A 20,427-nucleotide genomic window follows, 5' to 3' on the forward strand; every position below is an offset into this window, starting at 1 on the left:
CGCCAGCCCTGAAGGGGGAAGGGGCAACAGTGCTGAGGCCTGGCTGTACCTCTGTCTCAGTTCCCCAGAGAGGTTCCCAGTAACCCCCAGGGAATTTCCAGGATCCCTGCCTGCTCCGGAGACGTTCCCTGGACTCCCCTTGGCATTGCGGTGGCTGGGCAGCGAACGGTGGTTCCTCAGCACCCCTCGGTACCCCGGTCACTTATGGCACTGCCGCCCCATCCTCCGCGGCCACATAGTGCCCACACTGCCGCCATGCCTGAGAGGACACACGGCAGCAGCCGCCTCCCCGCTCATGGTCACGGTCACGGCCACGGCCTCGGCCCCAGCCGGAGGCTGGTGGCCACAATCGGCCATCGCCAGGTCACAGCTGCTCGCGGAGAGAAGGGCAGCGTGCTCCCCGCGGGCAGCGAGAATTGGGAACCCAGTGCTCTGGATTCCCCAGCCCAATGTCACTTCCCAGAACTGACTCACTCGGGAGCACGAAGGGTCCCTGGGGAATCTCGAGGGCAGAGGGGGCGGCCGCGGCGGGAAGGGGATTTCTGGGCCCGAGTCCCGCGGGCCCGGCCTGGGAAATCCCCGCGGCGCCGGGCACTGCCTGAGCAGGGTCTCCTGTGGCCACGGGCTGTGAGCGCCTCTTGCTCCCGGGAGGCAGCGGGGGCCCGGTCCTCCCGGTCGGCAGGAGCTGCTCAGGCGGGAGCCCCTACGAGAGCCCCCGGTCCCGCCACTCGGAGAGCGGGGCAGCGTATCGGGACAGCTGCTGCTCGGGGCGGCTCCGGGGCTGGCGGCGCAGCACGGGGACACCGCCCCTTGAACGGGGCAGGGGCACTCCGGTCCTGGCCCTGGCCCCGGGTCCGGTCTGATCCCGATGCCGGTACTGATCCAAACTCCGGTCCCCGTCAAGGTCTGATCCCAATCGCTGCCCCGGTCTGGGCTGCTCCATACCCCTACCCGGGTCCCAGTCTGATCCCGACCCCGATTCCGGTCCCTGTCCCGGTCTGATCCCCACCCCGGTCCTGATCCTGACACATGTCCGGTCCCGGTCTGATCCCGACCTCGACTCCGGTCCCAACAGCAGTCTGATGCCGATCCCGACCCCAGTCCCGATCCCACTCTGATCCCGATCCCGATCCCGATCCCGTCCCCGATCCCGTCCCCGATCCCGCCGCCTCCCCCGCGTGAGGTCCGATAGCGCCACCCAGCGGCCGCCCGGCCCCTTCGGCACTACAACTCCCGGCCTGCCTTGCGGTGCCGTACCGTGGGGCGTGCCGGGAACCAGGGCAAGTGGCCTTTGCCTCGGCAGGCATGGCGGTACGCTGCCGCACCGTAAAGTGCGGTACGTCGCCATAGCGACTGTTCTCCCCCCTCCTCCTCTTTGCGACGGCGCCGTGCGGTAGCGGCGGGTGGCGCCTTTGTCCTGGCGGCGGCGGCCTGACGGGGCACCGGGTCCGGGCCGGGACCGGCGGTGAGTCTGCGGGTCCGCGGCCCCGGTACGCGGAGCGCCCACGTGAGAGGCTTACGGCAGCGAGCCCCGCGGAGGGCCCGGTCCCTCCCGGCCCTCGGCTGGGGCTGGGCCGGGCGTGCCTCGCGGCCTGCGGGCGGGCCGCGCCTCCGCCTCGCGTCCGGGCAGCGCGGGACCACCGGGATTCGGTGGGGCTCGGTGGGGCTGCTCCGCACCCCCGGAGTAGCCGGTGCGCGGGTTGAGCGGCGCTGGCAGCGCCCAGGCCCGGGCGGAGGTGGGGGAAGCACGGGTGGGAGCGGCGGCCGCCGACGAAGCTCCCGCCCGGGGGTCCCTCCCCGCTGCGCCAGGAGCTGCCCGGGGTGAGCGGGGGCCCGGGGCAAGGGCGGCGCGGGGCGCGTTCTGCCGGCGGGAGGAAGGCGGAGGCGCTCTCCGGGTTACCGTGTGGGCGGCACCGCGTCTGCCCAGGTACGGGGTGCCGGACGAGCGGTGCCAGCGCTGCCCCAGGAGGACCCTCCCGGCTTTCGGGAGGGCGCGTGTCTGCTCCGGGGGAAACTCCTTGGCACTTCTGCCTTCCGTGCTGGCTGTTCGGCTCTCGGTGCCGGCTGTTTCTGTTTTGCCCCCGAACTTCTTGGAGACTTGTGTTTCGCTTGTGGCACATTAGTTTCAATATCGCACTGGTCTTATGATCGCTAAATAGCCCTTAACTATGTAATCTGCCTAGTGGAAAATGGTAAGAGGCAGTGAATGATCTTAGATGAGAGTTCTGGAGTAACTCCTCTGTTTGGGATTTACTGATTGTTTAGAAGTGGGAAAATAACGCTCTGTTTTTCTTAATGTGGCAAGTTCTTGCAGCCTCTTTCTCAGACACCCCCAGCTATCCCCACCCCTCAGGAAAACAAAAGGGAATTTCTTACATCTTTTTATACTGAAAGTGAGGTGTCCTACCAGCAGTTACAGGCCTGTTTGACACCTGTTTGCTGTGTGTGTCTGTGGCATCTGGAGACAACCTGCACAGGGGCTCTGTGTTCCCATCTCTCTCCCTGGTGGTGCTTGGAGTCAGACTGGAGAAAGCCATGACCACTGCATCCTGCTCCGAATGGGAACTTGGTCTAGATTGCACCTTCCATGTTTTATTGCCACTTTATCATTTTGAGGGAATTTTGAAAGCTTCTCCACCCTCGACTGATGAGAACTTGAGCTGCAGTAGTGGAATAGAAGTCCACTGCTTCCATGTAAAAAATTTTGGTTTTCTTGGTACTTCTCACGGGGAAGATGAAACTCTGTGTATGTATGCGGACAAACTTGCAGGGGGATTGGGGCAAATATGATAAAGGAGATTAATTTTGTTGGATTTTGGTTTGGGTGTTGGGTTTTTTCCTCACTCCAGTTCTGGCAGTTAATTTTAAAAAGTTCATTAGATAGGGAAGTGTTCTCTGCCTCCCATCTCCACAGGGTTTCCTAAAAAGGGGTAAGAGTGATACAAATGTGAAGTTGATTGATCTTTAAAGGATAAATAAATACATTTTATGTCTCAAATCTGGAGTAGATTTATTTTTCATGCCAGTTAAGTGTTGCAAAAGTATTTATATAGAGCCGTCTTATCTTTTTTGACATTTATTTATTTAGAGATTGCTTTTAAATTGTATGTACTCTCGGGTACTGTTAGGGAGTGTGTTGGTTGTAGGCATTGCATGATTAAAAGGAAAAGTTTCTGTTGATACACTCAATTTCATCATCTTTCTTTTTGCAGGCTTCTTGCATGTTACAAACAGAAAATCCCATCCCGCATTCCTGTAGATGAATGTTTAGGAAGCAGAACAACTTTATTAAATAGTTTTCAAACTTTTAAGTTCACCTTGAAAGTTTCAGTGTTATTAATTTCTTTAAGCTTTGTCTAATGGTGAATTTTAAACCAGAGAGTCAGAATCACAGGGATGGTGGTTTTTGTTAGCTTTGGCAGTGTTATGTTATTTTTTGTTTGCTGGGGTGGTTTTTTTTTTTACTTGTTTGGGTGAGTTTGTGCAGTGAATGTGGCTGACTGCTCCAGCTGTGTGCAGGGGTGTGGGCTAAGGGAATGTGCTTTTGCTGCATGGGGAAGGTGGGGAAGGGTGCAGCATTTACCTGGGGGTGGTTAAATTCCCAGCTATGGACCCGCCTGCTGTGGGAGCTGACATCTCCATGGGGACAAGGATATGCTGTCTAATAGAGATGCAGATGAGAAACTGTGCTTTCTGGGATTGGAAAGCTGAGATTTCACATGTAGTGAAGTGATCCAGGTATGGTCACTTGGGAGTATTTCAGCAGTATTTCCTGATGCCTCATTCCAAGCCCTCCTGGAATATTTGGGTGCTGTTATGCAATGTTGCAATGAGTGTTTCCTTTCTGCTTGTTAAAATATTGCATAAATTTCAACACTTCTTATCAGTGGATTGAAGAACTAGATGTGACAACAATGGGTGTGTTGAAAAGCTTAAAGTTAAGGCATTTTAGTGGAAAATTAGTTTTATTTGTATCTTAGTTTGGAGTTAAACCATTAAAACCTATTTGCAAAAGAATTAGGTTTGCTACCTTTCAGTATTACAGAAAAGCTCGACCAAAATGCTGCAGTGAGTGTTTTTGCCTGACCTCTGTGTCCCTCGTATTAAGATTTCTCTGGAGTGAAGTTTGCGTCAAGCAGACCCAGTTGGCTTCTAGTCTGCAAAGCTGTTAAGTTTAATCTTGTTCCAGTTTAATTTTAATGTCATGGATTGAAATTATATGCATGGCCATTTTTTTTTTTTGCGAAGAGTTGCATTTGGAACGAAAGCAAAATGGCTCGAGGACGCAAGAGCAATAGCATCAAACAGAGCGACTTCACTAACAGCACCAATCCTCAGGATTTAGAGAGAAGACTTTTTGTCGGCAATTTGCCCACAGACCACATGACTCGTGAAGAAATGGAAGAGATATTTTCAAAATATGGCAAAATCAGGGGTTAGTATATTATCTTATGCCTTTTTGTGGCAGGGATTTCAGTGAGAAATATTGCTTCATGCTTGTCAAATGCTATTTGATGATGATGAGAGGAGTGACCAATGTTGTTCCTAAATAGTGACCTTTTAATGATAATTTTCTCTGCCTGCATTTTCTCTGGAAAAGTGATTCCTTCAGTACAGCTCAAACGTAATGCAGATATATGAGCTATGTTTTAGCTTTTAGCTCTCAGTGTGATGTCACAGTACTCTTTCAAGTGACTCCATAGCCTCTTAATTAAATCTTGGTCACTTCCTGGGCTGTATTTTGGTCACTGCCTTGTCAGAAGGAACTTGATCAGAGTCTTTGAGCTCTGCATTTTGATCCTGGTGGATTTGATTTTCCCAGGAAGCTTGCATAGTGGTTTCTGGGTAGAGCACAGCTGGTGGGGTTAGCGATGGCCGGGTGTGGGTCAGCACTGTCTGTGGTTGTAACCGGTCTTGCCCTGCTGTTAACTCTTGCAGCCCTCAGCATGTACCATGGCTATGGGTTCGTGCAGTATGACCGTCTAGAAGATGTCCAGGCCGCTCTGGACGGTGAGAAGGGTCGCCTTTATAAAGGGTATAGATTAGGTAAGGAAAACTGCTCCGCGCTCTCCTGACCCCAGCATGCGTTCGGGAGAAAGAGTGCTGTTGTTTTAAAGCCCTCTGGAAAGGTCACAATGTGACACTTGTCTGGCCTTAGTCTCGATCACCTTACTCAGTATGTATTTGCCTCCTGAGTTCCTGCTGTGTGCTTCACCTGCAGTGTGGTTCACCTTGCTGCCTGGGTCTTACCCTGAGTTTTTATGTGCTAGTATTTGGAAAGCTCTGTTAGCCTGTGTAAGAAACTGTGCAACAAGTAAGCCTTGAAAAGGGATCATTGAAACCTCCAGCGCAGAGTTTAATAACGTTTGTAAACCAAAACTGGGCTTCATCTTGACATACTCAAAGGAATTGGTCACAGCACTTAGCAGCTAGTTGGCTAAGTAAACTTAGCTGGGATTTTTGCACAAGTGGAGCCAGCCTTTAAGCAGTGCTATAAATACTGGGTGCTTTAAAAAGGAAATTTTCATAAAGATGAAGATAATTCTGCTAAATGTGCTGGGAGCAGACTTAAACGGAAATGAATGGTTAGAAATCCACGAGTAATATTTTAAATGCAAGGAAAAAAATTACTTTCAAAGTAAGCCTATGATAATTTGAAGAAAAACAGTTTGACTTTAAAAAGAATGACAGGAGGAATAAATAGTAACCTGTGGGAAGGTGTATGTACAGTAACAAATAAGAGCCTGAAGATGGAAATGAAGGCAAATAGACAAGAAGGGTAGAAGGATACAAGAAGAAATGATGTCCAGCATTATCCAAGTGTAGAGGCTTAAATAGGAACAACTTTGGCTGTTTTAGAAGCTAAGGGTAACTGACTGGCAATGATAAAATTTCTAACTGGAGAAGACCAGTTAATGTTTCTGCTGTCTGTTTTTGGAGAGGCAGGAGGTGTATTTAATATAATTTCCATTTCATTAGCAAAACCAAAAAGGGTAAAACTGCAGCTACCAAAACTAGATCTCTCAAAAGAATTAACATCAGTAAGGCTCAGTGAAATGCTGACCTGCCTAGTCTGTTACTGGTGTTTTTCCACAAGCCTTGGAAAACTAGGGAGTTTCCAGGTAGCTAGTAGAGTGCTGCAGGTGAGCCAATAGGCAGGGTAAATGGGATGAGCCTGGCATCAGTGCCTGGGAACAAAGGGATTCTTTCACCTGACACTGGTGAGAAGGCAATTGACTAATGTCCATCAAAATAAATCCTGTCTTAGTTACTGTTATAGTACTGCAAGCTCAAGGGCTGGAAGCAGCAGTGTTGATGTACAGATTGCTGTAAGGTGTTTGATTTGATAAGAAACAAGAACGGTTGAAAACAACAGAGTTAAATGGATTTAGAATCTAGAATGGAGTAGATGTAAGATAGATGGAATTTCTCGGTGCTTTGAGTGGTGGTCTAGAAAAACTGAGTCCTGGCCATACAGTGCTTTTATAAGTGACTTGGAGAAAAAAACATGTTTTAAAAAGAGGATGAAATAGTGATGATTGACTCATTGATGGTGAAGGGACCTGGACTTCCTATCCTGGATGCAGACAGACCTGAGCTTTAAGTGAAGCTGACAGGGAAGGTCTGCACCCAGCCAGAGTGCTTTGGTCATCCTTGGCTGTGCTAAACACAGGTGTGCAAGTAGGGAGGCTTTGGTACCTGTGGGATTTTGCTGCTGGAAGAGTGCTCAGTTTTGGTATGCCTGATTCAAAAAGGATAATGCTGAATTGGAAAAGCCTTGGAAAAACCTGACAGAGGTTTAGAATTAAAGAATGAGCCCTAGTAAAAACCTCAAGAGAAAGGAGTGATGTGATCTGTGTGTTACAGACAGACCTGGAGATCAGGGAGTTTTAGTGTAGTAGGAACAGGTGTGACAATGCCTTAAATGTGAATAAAGTCTTTTCTCTAACAGCAGAGTAATTGGCTTCTGGAGTAATTTATTGGATCTGTGGTGGTTTCTGTGCTCTGAAGACTTTTAAATTGGAATTGGATGTTTTGCTAAAAGATAAGCACTAGTTCAGTGCCACTGCTGCACTTGAGATAGGATTGTGATTCCAGAAGTTCCCGTCACCTGTGTTTGTTCAGAAGGTTAAACTGTGTGATTACAGTGGCTCTGTCATCTCAAAATCCTACAGGACAGAAGACTTTTTATTTGGGCTTTTTTTTCCCGAAGTTTTGTCAGTGTTCAAATACTTAACTTGTAAATGCTGTTGGCATTAAATAAAATGTTACTAAATGTGTTATTTTGCACAAGAGAAGGATCCCTGTCAAATTTTTTTTTTCTTCTAGAAAAATATTTTTGTGCAGATTTAAATACATTTTTAATTTGAAAGAAATGTATGATACTAAGTGTAAAAATCATAATAGGTTTCTTCAATGGCATCTTAAAACAGAAAATAAAAATAATCTTAAACCAAAGAAAGCAGCTAGTGTCTTGCTTAAAGATAACACTTGACTTTAAGAGGAAAAATTATCAACTAAAAAATAAATGCAAAGAGAACAGTTACTTCAGTTATGCTGCCTTAGTAGTAAACATAATCGTTAATAACACAATAAGGTAAAAAGTTTTGGGAGGGTTTAAATCCAGTGTAGCATTATACAAGTATTTCCACAAATGCACAGAAGTGTTTTCGTATCTTTAGTAGCAAAACCATTTCAAGAATAAATGTCCTTCAGATGTAGTTTGTAACAGTAGACCCTGCAGCTGTGTGTGATCCTGGAGAGATGCTCTGGGGTCCTGTGAGTGGTGTTATGCTGCAGTTGTAGGTAATGTTCAGATTGTACTTGCTTCTCTGCCCCCACAGAGAGGCAACATGCTGCTTGATTGACATCAAGAACAAAAATTAGACCTGATCCTTTAATTACAATTTTAATCTTGAAAATAATGAAGGATAGTTTGGGATGTTACAGAAGATACTAAGACTGAGTGTGCCTAAAGACATCATGGCATGTTTATATTCTCCTGCAAGAGCTTTGAAAGTAGTTAATGCAAATAAGTCATCAGAAATGTTAATTGTTGATAGATTCTGGGGGAGCAGATACAGCCTAGGTTTGGGTTCTTTTCCTTAGAAGGTTCTCAGTAAAATGTCCAAAGTCACTTATCTGTTTGCTCTTGCCCCCCTCCAGTGCATTATTTAATCTCCAGTCAGTTGTCATGGGAGGCTTTGAGAACAGTGGGGGTCCCTGACAGTTCTGGGCAACTTCACTTTTGCTGGTTGAGGACAAGATTCTGTTTCTTCAGCTCTCTTACTTCTTGGTGTTTCCCTTCATGGTGTTTTTCACGGAGATGCTCAGAAGCCAACCAATTTTCAAATTTCTGATCTGTTGCCTCAGTTTGCATCACATTAACAATGGTGTTTTGAATGCACCATGTTGACTTCATAAGGAGCCTGTGTTCCAGGCTCCCGGATCCGTTTGTCAGTGGTGGGGGCTGTGCACCGTAACACTGCAGCAGTCCCTTGGAAGGCAGTTGCACGTGTCCCTTTGAGAACCCTTGGATTATTTCTGACAAGGGTACCAGCATGCTCCGCTGAACAGGACTGGCTGTGATCTTAAGACTGTGCTGGCCATCATTCCTTTCTCGGAGGTTTTCAGACTCTGCTTTTTCTCCTAGAGTCCATGAGTCGCTTTCTGCTTGCTCATAGACTGCAGAAGAAAGAGATTCTCTTACGGAAGAAAGAGTCTGGATGTAGGCCTGAACATGCAGGGTTAAAACTTCACCCAAGATGTCCACCCTATTTTGAAGTCAGAGAAATCCATGAAATTTTCATTATGTTGTACTATCTAAACTTAATAAAAAATTGTCAAAGTGACAATGTCTCTCTGCTGAATGGATTTCCTTGCACCATCTGGATGTTGTTGAGCTTAAGTTGCTTTCATTTGAATTGTGCTGATGATCTTTTTTTTGTTTCATAGCATTGAACAGATGGGTTGATTATTCTTTACAGATATTAATAAAGCAGTGGAAAGAAGAAATATGAATAAGGCTTCATCAAGGTCCAGTCCGACACGAAGGTAAAGTACCTGGAAGCAGTGAGTTATACTAGGAATTCAGGCCTTCAGGGCATGAGCCCAGCGGCCTGTGCTAAATGTCTGTGTCTCTTCCCTACTGCCACTTCCCCAGTCAAACGGTGATGCTCCAGCAGGAAAGTGGCCACTCCACTTCTGAGAGCCCTTTTGGCTCTGGCACCTTGGGAGGCACGAGGGAAACTCTTGTGTCTGCTGCCGTTACTGCAGCCCTGCATTTGGTTTTGCAGCACAGGCTGTAAGAGACTTGGGAGGAAGAATACACTTGATGTTTGCTCCTGCCTCCAAGGATCAGAGAAGCCGAGGCATATCTAGAGAATGCAAAGGGGCTGCAGCGTTTGCAGTGCTCTGCTGCAGAGAATTTTGGGGTCTTGCCTCTTCTGATGTTGAAAGCTTCCAATGCTGCGATGAGACTGGAAAAGATCACTTGAGCGACACACAAGACAGAGCAAACGCCTCTTGCACGGTCCTGTCTGCCCATGTGGTTGTGTTATCAGTGCCTGGAGCCAGCCCACTTTGTGCAGTCACTGATGTCCCCTCCAGCTTCTGGCTTCCCACCCCTCAGTGGGCACAGCATGTTCAGCTCCTTCACCTCCTCTGTGTGGGCAGCCACAGGCAAGGGGAGAAGGTATGGATTGGCCTGTCACAGGAAGATGACTTCAGTTTCCTTTCCACAGCATCACTAGGAAGCACACAAATACATGCTCCAGTGTAGCTTGGTACATGGCATCCACCCTGTGTGCCTCTGCTGTAAAGCTTTCCATGAAAAGCCATGGTGCTTGTTGGACTTGAAGGTAATCAAGGTCCCACATGTCTGGTGTGCTTTACTAACTTGACCTGTTAAATTACCAAAAATGAGAAAAAAGTGCAACTAGCAAGACATCTACACAAAAAAAAAAAAAAAAAAAGCCCGGAGAAGGAGTAGCTGCAATTCTTGGCACCATCTAGGACTTCTACATGCTGCACTTACCCTACACAGGGCCAAATGTGCTTGCAGAGACCAGTGTGTGGGCATCAGGCCCAGGAAGTGCTGGGATTCCTGTGGCAGATGTAGCAAGTCTTGGGCCTGGGATGTGCTCGATGCTGGTGGGAGTACCCTGGGAGTATGTGAGCAGTAGGCACTGATGGCACATCTTTGGCCTCAGTGCCACCAATACTGCAGGGGTGAGGGGCAGGCGTCTGTACAATGAGCGTTGGTCCTCGGACCACACTGCAGAGGGACAAACAGCAGGCACTGATGCCATGGGCATTGCAACCTGTGCCATCCTGGCTGTGTGCAAGAGCAGGTGCCTGTGCCACAGTCCTAAGGAGCACTGGAGGTGCATGAGCCGTGGTGCTGTGAACCCCAGGTTGTGGACCGGACAGCATCCGAAGGCTTTGGTGCTGCTGTGATAGGCACTGGATTTCAGCTGGCACTGCATACACTGTGGACATCCCATGTGGTTAGCACCAGGTCCCAAGCAGCACTGTGGGCACAGGCGGCAATGGGGTCACAGTCATCAAGTCCTGGGCATGGCTGTGGACGATGGACTCTGGACCACACTGTGGCCTGGGAACAACAGCTGCCAGTGCCAGTGCTGCGGAGCCCCACGCTGCACCGCATGCAGCAGTGCTGGGCCAGCAGGGCCGAGTCCCCAGCAGATGCAGGTGGTGGTGCTGATGCTGCAGGAGTCAGACCATGGTGACTGAGGTGTGGAAGAAGAAGGTGGAAGCTTTTCCTTTGTGCTGCCATCTCCTTTGAGCAGGGAAGCCATGCAGGCACAAGAGCCGAGGGTACCTGTGCCACATCTCTACTTCTGTCGCAGTTGTGCGTTGTTCATTCTGGATCTATTTGTCTCTGCGGATAATGAATGTGGCCTGTTCTGGTCACCCCCGCTCCAGCTGGAATAAATGTCATATGCCAAACAATTCCCCTGCATCTGGTTGTTTTGCTAAATGGTCTCACAGCTATGGAAAGTTCAGTGATTCAATATCCATTAGAGCAAGTCAGAAGTTTCCCCTGAGCTTCTGCCATTGTTCATTGTAGGTTTTGGGGGAAGGGGGCTATGATGTGTCTCTCACAGGATGTGGTTTCGATGCAGGTCACAAACAAAAAGTGGATTTATATGTCCAGGAGGCTGAAGGAGTTTACACCTGGTTGTCTGCAAATTCAGTATGTCACTTTGAGGAGGAGCCTGTGTGTGCTCTTGGTGGCATCTCTTAATTTCTCCCAAAACCTGCTTTGTACCTGACATGCCAACAGAGGATGCCAGCACTCTTAGGTGTTCCTAGCACAGCTGGGTGTCTGACACCAGAATCCTTGCACAGACTCTGCTCTTCCGTCTCATTCCTGTTGCTCTGCCTGACACCAAACTTGGGCTCATCCACCTCATTCTCTCCACGTGATCACTATGTGACTGCACTGCAGTGGATGCAGACTTAGGTTCTGCTTATCTTTCATAAATTAGATTAGGCTGTTTGAGGACTGTAAAAGTCATGTCAAGTATGGGAAATAAAAAGATTTTAAAAGCTGGAGTTTTTTTCCTGATGGTTGTCAATATATTGGGGCAAAACCAGTCCAAACACATGGAGCTCTGTAGTTTCTCTGCAAGATTTTTTTTAATGTTTGGTTTTGACTGCAGTGAAGTTATGGTCTTCTCTGGAAAACAGAATGCAACCTGGAAAAAACCCTACTACTTTGGGAAAAGATGAAGACTGGAGCATTATTCTTCCTTCCCTCTCAAGACTGCAATACAAAGTCTGAATGAGATGGATCATTCAGAACCAACAGAGAAGCCTTTTGTGGCCACTGCGGATGTGGTGCTGGTTGGGTTTAGTATCTTCTTAACATGGGCCATTATAAACACAAGACTGGCTTTCTACAGAAATTATCCCTCAAGTCCAGGACAAGGCTATACCTGTCTTTACTTTCTGTCAGCAGCACAAACCCAACCACAACATGGAACCTGCAATGGCTTTGCTCATAAGCTACTCCTTTTTTAATCCTGTGCCAATAATGTTACTTCAAGTGTTCTGCTGTCATTGATGAGTGAATTTAATGGATCCCTTGAACACTCCTGGCTATCACATATTTGTGGGTATTAGCCTACATCACCTTAAATTCTCTCAAAGAATTTGCCAGACATGATTGATAGATGAGCTATGGCTGATGTTGGAGGTCAGAGGCCTTGAAATGATGGTTTCTGAAGTGCCCGTTCACTTCATCCACAGGTGCTCTACACTTAGTGATGCTCCATTAAGGAGCTTTCTGGGTCTTGTTTGGCTGTGCTGAATATTAGAATTAAGAACCTTCTCCAGACTGCTTCAAAAATATGACTTTTGATCAATTTTTGTTGTTGTGGGATAGGAGGGAGGATACAGCTGCTGTGAAAGGTCGCTTTGGCACCTCAGGTAAGAGATCTAGGGGTAACTGTACTCGTGTTGTTAGCAGGCTAATGGAATTTCCCTGGTGTTTTCCTCAGAGAGCAATATGCCTACGGGGATGGCCGAGATGCCAGGCGCGACCGCTCCCCTCTTCGGGGGAGCCCACGGAGAGACCCCAGAGATGGCAGGGATGGCAGGAACGGGCGAGATGCCAGAGATGCTCGAGACATTCGAGCTAGAGACATGCGTGATACCAGAGACCACAGGGACCCACGGGACCTGCGAGACCCACGGGATATCAGGGATCCAAGGGACTTGAGGGACCCACGTGATGTTAGAGATCTTCGTGACCCACGGGAGCCACTGTATGATCGATACAGGGATCCGCGGGATATGAGAAATGCACGAGATGTGAGGGATCCACGGGATATGAGAGATTCTCGGGACCCTCTGTACAGGTAAACTCTGCAGGATCCTATTTGCCAAAATGATGTTTTTATGGCATTTCTGCCGCAATTGTTTGAGGTGTCAGGTGTTTAAGCAAATCACCCTGGCTGGGGACAGTTGGGTGCTGCTTCGTGCCCTGTGGGGAGCGGATGGGTACCTCAGAAATTAAACTTGGGGGAGGTCTGTGTGTGATGCGTTGGCCAAAGTCGCTGCCTGAGATGGTGCTGGAGGAAACTCTGTGCTGCTTCTGAATGTTGCAGACGAGACGAATCTTACGACCGTTACCTGCGCCTCGAGGACTACTATCGGCGCAAGGACGACTCCTACTATGACCGCTACAAGGAGCCAGAGGGTGAGTACCTGTACCGCTTCAAAGGGAGGGTGCAGGAGTGCTACGGTTGTGGTGCTCTGGTGCTCTGAGCAGGTCTGAAGGGTGTCACTCCTTGTGTCCCTGCGGCTCATTTCAGACCGCCTGAAGCGCGAGGAGCGGCGCCGGGAGGAGCTGTACCGTCAGTACTATGAGGAAATCAAGAGACGTTTTGATGCAGAGAGACCCGTGGATTGTTCTGTGATAGTGGTGAATAAACAGACAAAGTAAGAAAATAGTTATAATCAGTTTTATTATTGCATGGTAGAAGAGAATGGATTTAAACTTAGTCCTGCCTTGAGGCTCTTTGTCTTAGAGGTTGCTCTTGAAGAGAGTGGCTTTAGAGTCCCCAGAAAGCTACCTCTCCCGTTTTTCTTCTGGGTACATATGTTGATGAGATGAGGAAATGTATCTTGTGCTTTGCTTGTATTTCTGCCTTGTAATCTATCACTATACCTTCTCCGATACTTTTATATGTACTGTCCATATAAGCCTACGATTTCAACTGGTTGTAGGGGCCTGTACTTACTTTTTCCTGGATAGCATGATATGGAACTTAGGAATATGTGCCAACCAGTTGACAGTACAGAGCAGGGGTCAGGGTGGATTGGGGGGTGTTTGTTCAGAGTTCCTGCCAGATTGTTTCCTAGGCCAGACACCAGTCATTGTCATTAGTCCAATGTGCAAGAAATACAAAATCACTGCTGAAGGCAGTTGTGGACGGAATCGAAAGTAGGTATAAGTAGTAACCAGGGTGATCTCACATGGCTGGCTGAGCACTTAATGAGTTAACGGGGCAGGCACTCTTTTGGGAACAGGAGGTACACCTGGCACAGTAGTAGAGGGCTGTAACAATGTCACCAGTCTGATGTCTGTATCTTTACAATTAAATATGCTAAAGAAAGGAAATAATGTCAATAAATCACAGATATGGCTTGTAATCTGGGGAAAATGTTTGTCAGGGGGGATGTTAAAGCTGTCTCCTTCACCCTTCAGGGAAAATATCAGGAGTTGCTTTTCTTTACTTTGCTGTACATGTGGGGCAGAAAGAGACAGCTGGCGCTTGCCTCATCTGCTGGTAGAAAACGGAGCAGGAAATGGGAACAGCAGAAGCAGTGAAACTAGAAATAAACTTCTGATGGAGTTGATTACCTGTTGGAACAAATCTTGAGAGGAAATTTTAGATCCTTTATCCCCTGGTGGCTAAAAGTCTTTGGAAAATATTCTAATAGACCGCAAGTTATTGTGCTTGACACAAGAAGAACTTTTTTGTGTCAGAGGATCAGCTTAATGTCCCAAGAATCATTTGGTTGTAACAGCTACAAGCCTTAAGAGTTGGAGCCTGCTCATAAATCTTGGGTATTGACTGATATCACCTGCTATACACCTGTTGAAAGATGACTCCTGAATGCCTTAGATACAATCATTTTACTTGGAAGCTCTTAAAAAGATGGTTGAAGAGGGGACAGTTTTGGTCTCTTACAGACTTTGCCTCCAAAGACAATAAAATTACCCTCTTTCTTGAGGTGTGGGTGCACACAGACTGAATTCCTCAGGCTTTTTGTGCAGTCAGTATTGCAGGTTTGGTTCTAAGTACAGTAAGCTTAAAAAAACCCTTGGTAATTTAAACTCAGCCTTGTGAGCTGTGGTTTGTGCTTGGAAGGGGAAGTCTGTAGCAGGGTGTACAGGAGCAGTGGATCCAGAGATGCTGTGTTGGCAGTGGGTTAGAGCAGAAAGCAGCTAGTAGAAAAGAGCAGGCCAATAAGGAATGAGGCACATGTGATACTGAACAAAGCAGGAGTAAATGAGTTCCCTAGGTGGGCTCCTCTGCTCTGTACCCCTTGGACCTCTTCTGGTGTAAATTTCTTCCCCTGATGAATTCAGTTGAAGCACATTTATGTGTAAACAAATTTGTAATAGTGTAAATCTCTTTACAAACAGTGTTTCTCAGCTAAGCTAAGGCTTGATTTGTAATTTATTTCAGCTGAACTGAAATGACTGATTCAGATCAGAATAAGGGCTTTTATATTGCTATAATGGGATTGCTTTAGTACTGTCCTGGTAAACACCATGAAGCTGGGCAAGTAATCAGAAAAGCAAATCTGAGACAGTGGAAAGGATGCAAGTGCCAAGGTTTCTGTTTCTGTATGTGACTGACTTGTTAAACTGCTGGCTTTGCTTTGTGGTAGGGAGTACGCGGAGTCAGTGGGGCGGAAGGTGCGGGATCTGGGCATGGTAGTGGACCTGATCTTCCTCAACACAGAGATGTCACTGACGCAAGCCCTGGACGATGTGAGCAGAGGAGGGTCTCCTTTTGCCATTGTCATCACCCAGCAGCATCAAGTTCACCGTTCTTGCACTGTTAACATCATGTTTGGCACCCCACAAGGTACTGAGGTCTCAGTAGGCTGGGAACTGTGTGGTCATTCTGAACCTTTCTTTCCGGCAGAACCACACAGGACAAAGTTCATCCTTGCTGTCACATAAGCAGTTATTAATGACTTGACACCATGTCATAAATGTGAATATCATTATTTACAAGCTTCCGTAATACTCTATTTGCCCCTTGTCAAAAGGAATGTCTAATTCCTGCCAAGAGGGAATCTCGGCTGTGTTCTTGGTTCCTAAAACTGCCAGCCTTTGCATCTCAGGGCAAGTCATGGACCCCAGGGCTGCGCTGCTCTGGGAGATCTCAGTAATACCAGCCCAACTCACTCTACCACTTGTTGCTCTCAGAAGGAGCCTGTTGGGAATGTGACAAATGAAAGGACAGGTTTTAAAATCAAATGTGATTTGATAAGGATTTGGTAAAGGTGGAGATTTGATAATGAAACTGGGAAGAGTTATGAAAAAATAGAACCTACAGAGTGTTTGAGTATACAGGCTCCACCTTCTTAGCACCTTTACACTTGTCACATCACTCTGCATCGCCGCAGGGTGTGACTTAGTTGTTGCATGAGGGTGGGTGTAGGTACTAAAAATGCCTTGTCAGAATGTGATTGGGGAAAGCAGCTGTTGCTCTCGTCATAGGCCTGCTCATGTAATCTGTCAACACAGGTGACTGGTTTGATGACAGCTGAGCTTTCAAAGGTTGTTTCTCCCTTGCTGTGTTCCCAAGTAATGTTCTGTGAGTTCATCTGGAAGAGGAAATGTCTGAGTGCACAGTCAGTGTTTGGTGTGTGCTCACTGACTGGAGAAGCCGGGCTTTTTAACATCAGATGCAGATGTGATAGGAGAGTTCCCTCATTTCCTGCAGACACACAGCTCACACACACTGTCACCAGGCTTCCCACTGCCTTTAGTTTTAACTCTTAACTCTTTTGCTTTAACACCTGTTAAACCTTTGGCGGGAGGCCAAAGCTTCTTTTCATCACTGGATCTGCCAGTGTATCAGACCTGATGGGAACCTCAGTCATTAGCTCATCCACAGCTCATTCCAGAGATTAAATATGCTCACTTCAACCGCTCGTGGCCACCTTTGCCTGCATGTTTGTTTCAGGGAAGTGCTTCACAACTTGTACAAAGCCTAATGTTAAAATGAACCCAAGTTTCCTGTTAGGAGGAAAAGGCTTGCAGGATTTGTTGTTCTGCATCTGTAAAAAAGACCCTGCCCAGAGCTTTGGGCACTTTTGGGAAGGTAAAGGCTCTTTTGATTTCCCAGTTTAAATCTATGTTCAGGTGAATGTTTATGTGTGTGCTTTGGGAGGTGGAAATAAGGACCTCAGAACTCACCACTGGAATTGCTCATTACTCATTGTATCACAGAAGAATTTGATTGCTGCTTATTGCCTCAGAGTGGTGAATGTGAGCACCATGTGACACTGAGCCAGTGCTGCTCCCTCCACAGCTACATGTGCACATGAGATGTTAAGGCACTGGCAGTACAGAAACAAAAGTATTCCCATGGCTGTCCTTTTCTGGGAAGCATACAGCCTTCAGAGGGCAAGTTTTGGATCTGTCCAAGTGTTTAGCAGTAAAATGACTGGGACCGTCTCATCTTGGAGCACCGAGGATTTATGTGAGAGGTAGAGGGAGCTGCTTTCCTTTTAACTGGTGAGAGACAAGAAAGACATTTCTGGGCTGATGGGATGACTGCTTAGAGCCCTCAGCTGTGGAAGGAATGGCTGGCCTTGCTGGGTGATAGCCGTGGGCCTTCTGTTGGCTTTGGAAATGTAACTGTTCCCATGTGCCTGCACACACACTCCCCGAGCAGTTCCTGCTGCTAACTGGGCTGTGCTGGCAGGTGGGAGGAACAGCACCTCTGTCAGGGTCACTTTGGGTCACTCAGAACATTTCTTCCTTCATGCAGAACACCGCAACATGCCCCAGGCTGATGCCATGGTGCTGGTGGCAAGAAATTACGAGCGCTACAAGACAGAGTCCCGGGAGAAGGAGCGGGAGGAGATCGCCCGGCAGGCTGCCAAGATGGCAGACGAAGCTGTTCTGCAGGAGCGGGAGCGCCCACCCCCCATGGAGGAGGGTGTCAGAGGAGGTCACCCTCCCGGGATCCAAACTCTCTTGAACCTGCTGGCAGACAATCGCTATGTGACTGCTGAAGAGATGGATAAAGTCATTAATTACCTGAGAGACCGGAAGGAACGGTTGCTGCGGGGCAGCACTGAACCTCTGCAGGGTGAGTGCCTCAGTCGCAGACAGGGTTTATCATGTGGTTTGTGGCCCTCAGGACTGGGACAGGAAAAGAGTCCTGGGACTGCAGAGGAGTTTGGAAGCATAATATCCTCATACAGCACCTCATTTTACTGAGATGGACATGTCCTTGCATGTCATGAGACAATTTCATGTGGAAGAGTTTTCATGTGGAAGACCTTTTATACTGGATTCTCTCAGGGCAACAGCAGGACTGCCATAACTGGTTGGGCTGCTACACTCAGTTCTGCAGAGTGGTTTGGGTTCCCAGAGCGGTGCAGCTCCAGTCTGAGGGTGGATGTTCACTTACGTTGTGTCTTTGGGAGCTGTTTCATTAGTTTTCTTCAGATGTCCCTTCAAGGGCATTTGCAGGGCTTTAACCTTCTTTCCTTTCTTTCCCAGCACCCATGTCAAGACAGCCTTTGGGGGCACCTTCAGGATCATCACTGGGTAGTCAGTCCAACCTTCCAAGTTCTCAGGCTCATCAGAGTTCACAGCCTCTGGTCTCTACTCCCTCTGTTCCAGTGTCCTCTTCTACTCCTCAACAGGAGCTTCAAGCGAAAATCCTCAGTCTCTTCAACAGTGGGGCAGCAGCGGTGGCAGCAGCTGCCGTGGCAAACAGTGGTCCCACAGCCTCTGCAGGCTCTTCGGGCAGCACTCCCAACCAGAACTTTGGTAACTTGGCCGGCGGGCAGCCCCGGCCAGCACAGATGAATGCTGGAAATTTAAACCAGCCTCAGCAGAGATTGCAGACTCCAAACACGCAGATTCCTGCTCTCCCGGGCCCTTCAAGAAACGCAGGTCCGAGACCTGGGGCTCCTCCACAACCTCAGCCGCTCTTTGGTCAGCACCAAACCCGCCTCCCTGCGCCTGGCAATGTGCCTGCCCAAAGGCCGGTGTCTTCTGGTATCAACTTTGACAACCCCAGTGTACAGAAAGCCTTGGACACCCTTATCCAGAGTGGTCCTGCACTCTCCCACCTTGTGAGCCAAACCGTGGCCCAGGGGCGAACGGGGTCCTCAGCCCAGCAACCGATGGGTGCCTACCAGCGACACTATTAGAGCTGAGCTGTTGGACCCATTCCCCTTCCCTTTGCCATTCCATACTTATAGCTGTTTAAGGAGTCTCCCATCCTTGACCCGGGACAGATGCCCTGGATATGCATGTCCTCTCCACTCTGGCGAGAGCGTACCCCCTGCAGCATTGCTGCCAACGGTTGCTGGCGCTGCCCTCCCTCTCCTTCGTCTGGTTAGCAATGTTTGGAGCAGAATGCTCAGTTTTCTCCACAGCACGATGTGCTGAACTGTGTTGGATCATTGGTTGTCTTGTCCCATCCCAGAAGCTGCCACAGTTATTGATCCTGCTGCATTTTCCTTACTCCCAGCACCTGGTGCACCTTCCCATTGAGGTGCAGTCTGGGCTCAGTGATTGGTCTCAGTGTAGTTTTGGATTGTCGGTTTTGAGGAATTAGGGGACTGAACAGAGCAGCATACTGATGGGCCTTAGACACCCACCACTGTGGAATGGGCACTATTTTTCTTTGGATTCCTTTTTTTTTTTTTTCCCCCCCTTCTTTTAATGGCATATAAACCATTTGGGAAGTCCAGTGGTAGTGCTGGCAGCCAAAATCATGAAGCACATGCCTGACCACTCCTCAGTAACCAGGACTGTGCGGTCCATCCGCAGCTGGCCTGCCCTGTCCAGGCAGGGAGGCTGGTGTTCCTCACCTCAGCCCACTCACAGAGACTGGCAGCTGTGGGCTGAGCACACATCTGCAACGCAAGAACTGCCAGCCAAGGCAGAGTTTTCAAATGGTCTGTCAATTTTCCTACCCTGAGTAATCACTGTTAAGATCAAGCTGGTAAATTTGGCGTGTAAATTTCCTTTTCTTACAATCTTTGGCACGGTTGTTAGTGTAGCTTAGTTGCAGCCATGCTGATGTGCTGCTGGCTCTCTCTGGGAATACCTGTCACCAGGTATTGGGGGCAGTGCTGCTCTATCAGACATCTCATTGCTGTTGATGGATGTTCGGTCCATCTGAGGAGGAGAGGCAGTGCCAAGATTTGATACCATAATTTTAAATGTTTTTTCAACACTTTAGTAGCTGCAGCAGACAGTGGAGTGTAAATCAGGCAGTGATTCCTCCCCGTGTTTTTAACTGGGAACATACTTTGATACCAGAACACAAAACATCACTTAACTGTGTGGTCCTCCCTGTCATGGCCTTCTTGGAGTCTGTGGGCTTCCTGCAGGGAACCAAGAGACACTAAGAAAGCAGTGGATTGAAGCAGAGGACATTGTTTGTCCCAGGTTGTTTGTGTTGTAGCATTTCTTTTATCTCTGTGCTGTTAACAAGAGGACATTACTTTCTAATAAAAGGCCAGAAAAATTACTTGTTGCATTTTTTGACACTTTAGTACTTCCAGAATACATCATTCCACTGTGTTTGCTGCTAATCTCCTCTCCTGGATAAGCTGTGCTGGAAGCTCCACACTGGATGCTGAGCAGAATGTGTGTGGACCTCACAGGTCCTGACT

The 20,427-nt window shown here is 48.2% G+C and overlaps 1 protein-coding gene across 3 annotated transcripts; it reads left to right on the forward strand.

Moving 5' to 3' along the window:
- Positions 1-1,372: 1,372 nt before the first annotated feature.
- NCOA5 (nuclear receptor coactivator 5) lies at positions 1,373-20,282 on the forward strand. Of its 3 annotated transcripts, XM_048322110.1 has the most exons (10): positions 1,373-1,465; positions 4,249-4,435; positions 4,939-5,046; positions 8,988-9,054; positions 12,528-12,887; positions 13,137-13,228; positions 13,344-13,470; positions 15,433-15,632; positions 17,553-17,876; positions 18,293-20,282. In XM_048322110.1, exons 2-10 carry the CDS (start codon positions 4,273-4,275, stop codon positions 18,949-18,951), a joined length of 2,100 nt encoding a protein of 699 aa, XP_048178067.1. In that variant the 5' UTR covers positions 1,373-1,465; positions 4,249-4,272; the 3' UTR covers positions 18,952-20,282. The 3 variants fall into 3 exon arrangements, with proteins under 3 accessions (XP_048178067.1, XP_048178070.1, XP_048178069.1); XM_048322112.1 differs by lacking the exons at positions 4,249-4,435; positions 4,939-5,046 and having other exon boundaries at positions 1,410-1,465; XM_048322113.1 differs by lacking the exons at positions 4,249-4,435; positions 4,939-5,046; positions 8,988-9,054 and having other exon boundaries at positions 1,388-1,465.
- The last annotated feature ends 145 nt before the right edge of the window (positions 20,283-20,427 follow it).

This window comes from Corvus hawaiiensis, chromosome 17 (genome assembly GCF_020740725.1).
Source record: "Corvus hawaiiensis isolate bCorHaw1 chromosome 17, bCorHaw1.pri.cur, whole genome shotgun sequence".
NCBI lineage: Eukaryota > Metazoa > Chordata > Aves > Passeriformes > Corvidae > Corvus > Corvus hawaiiensis.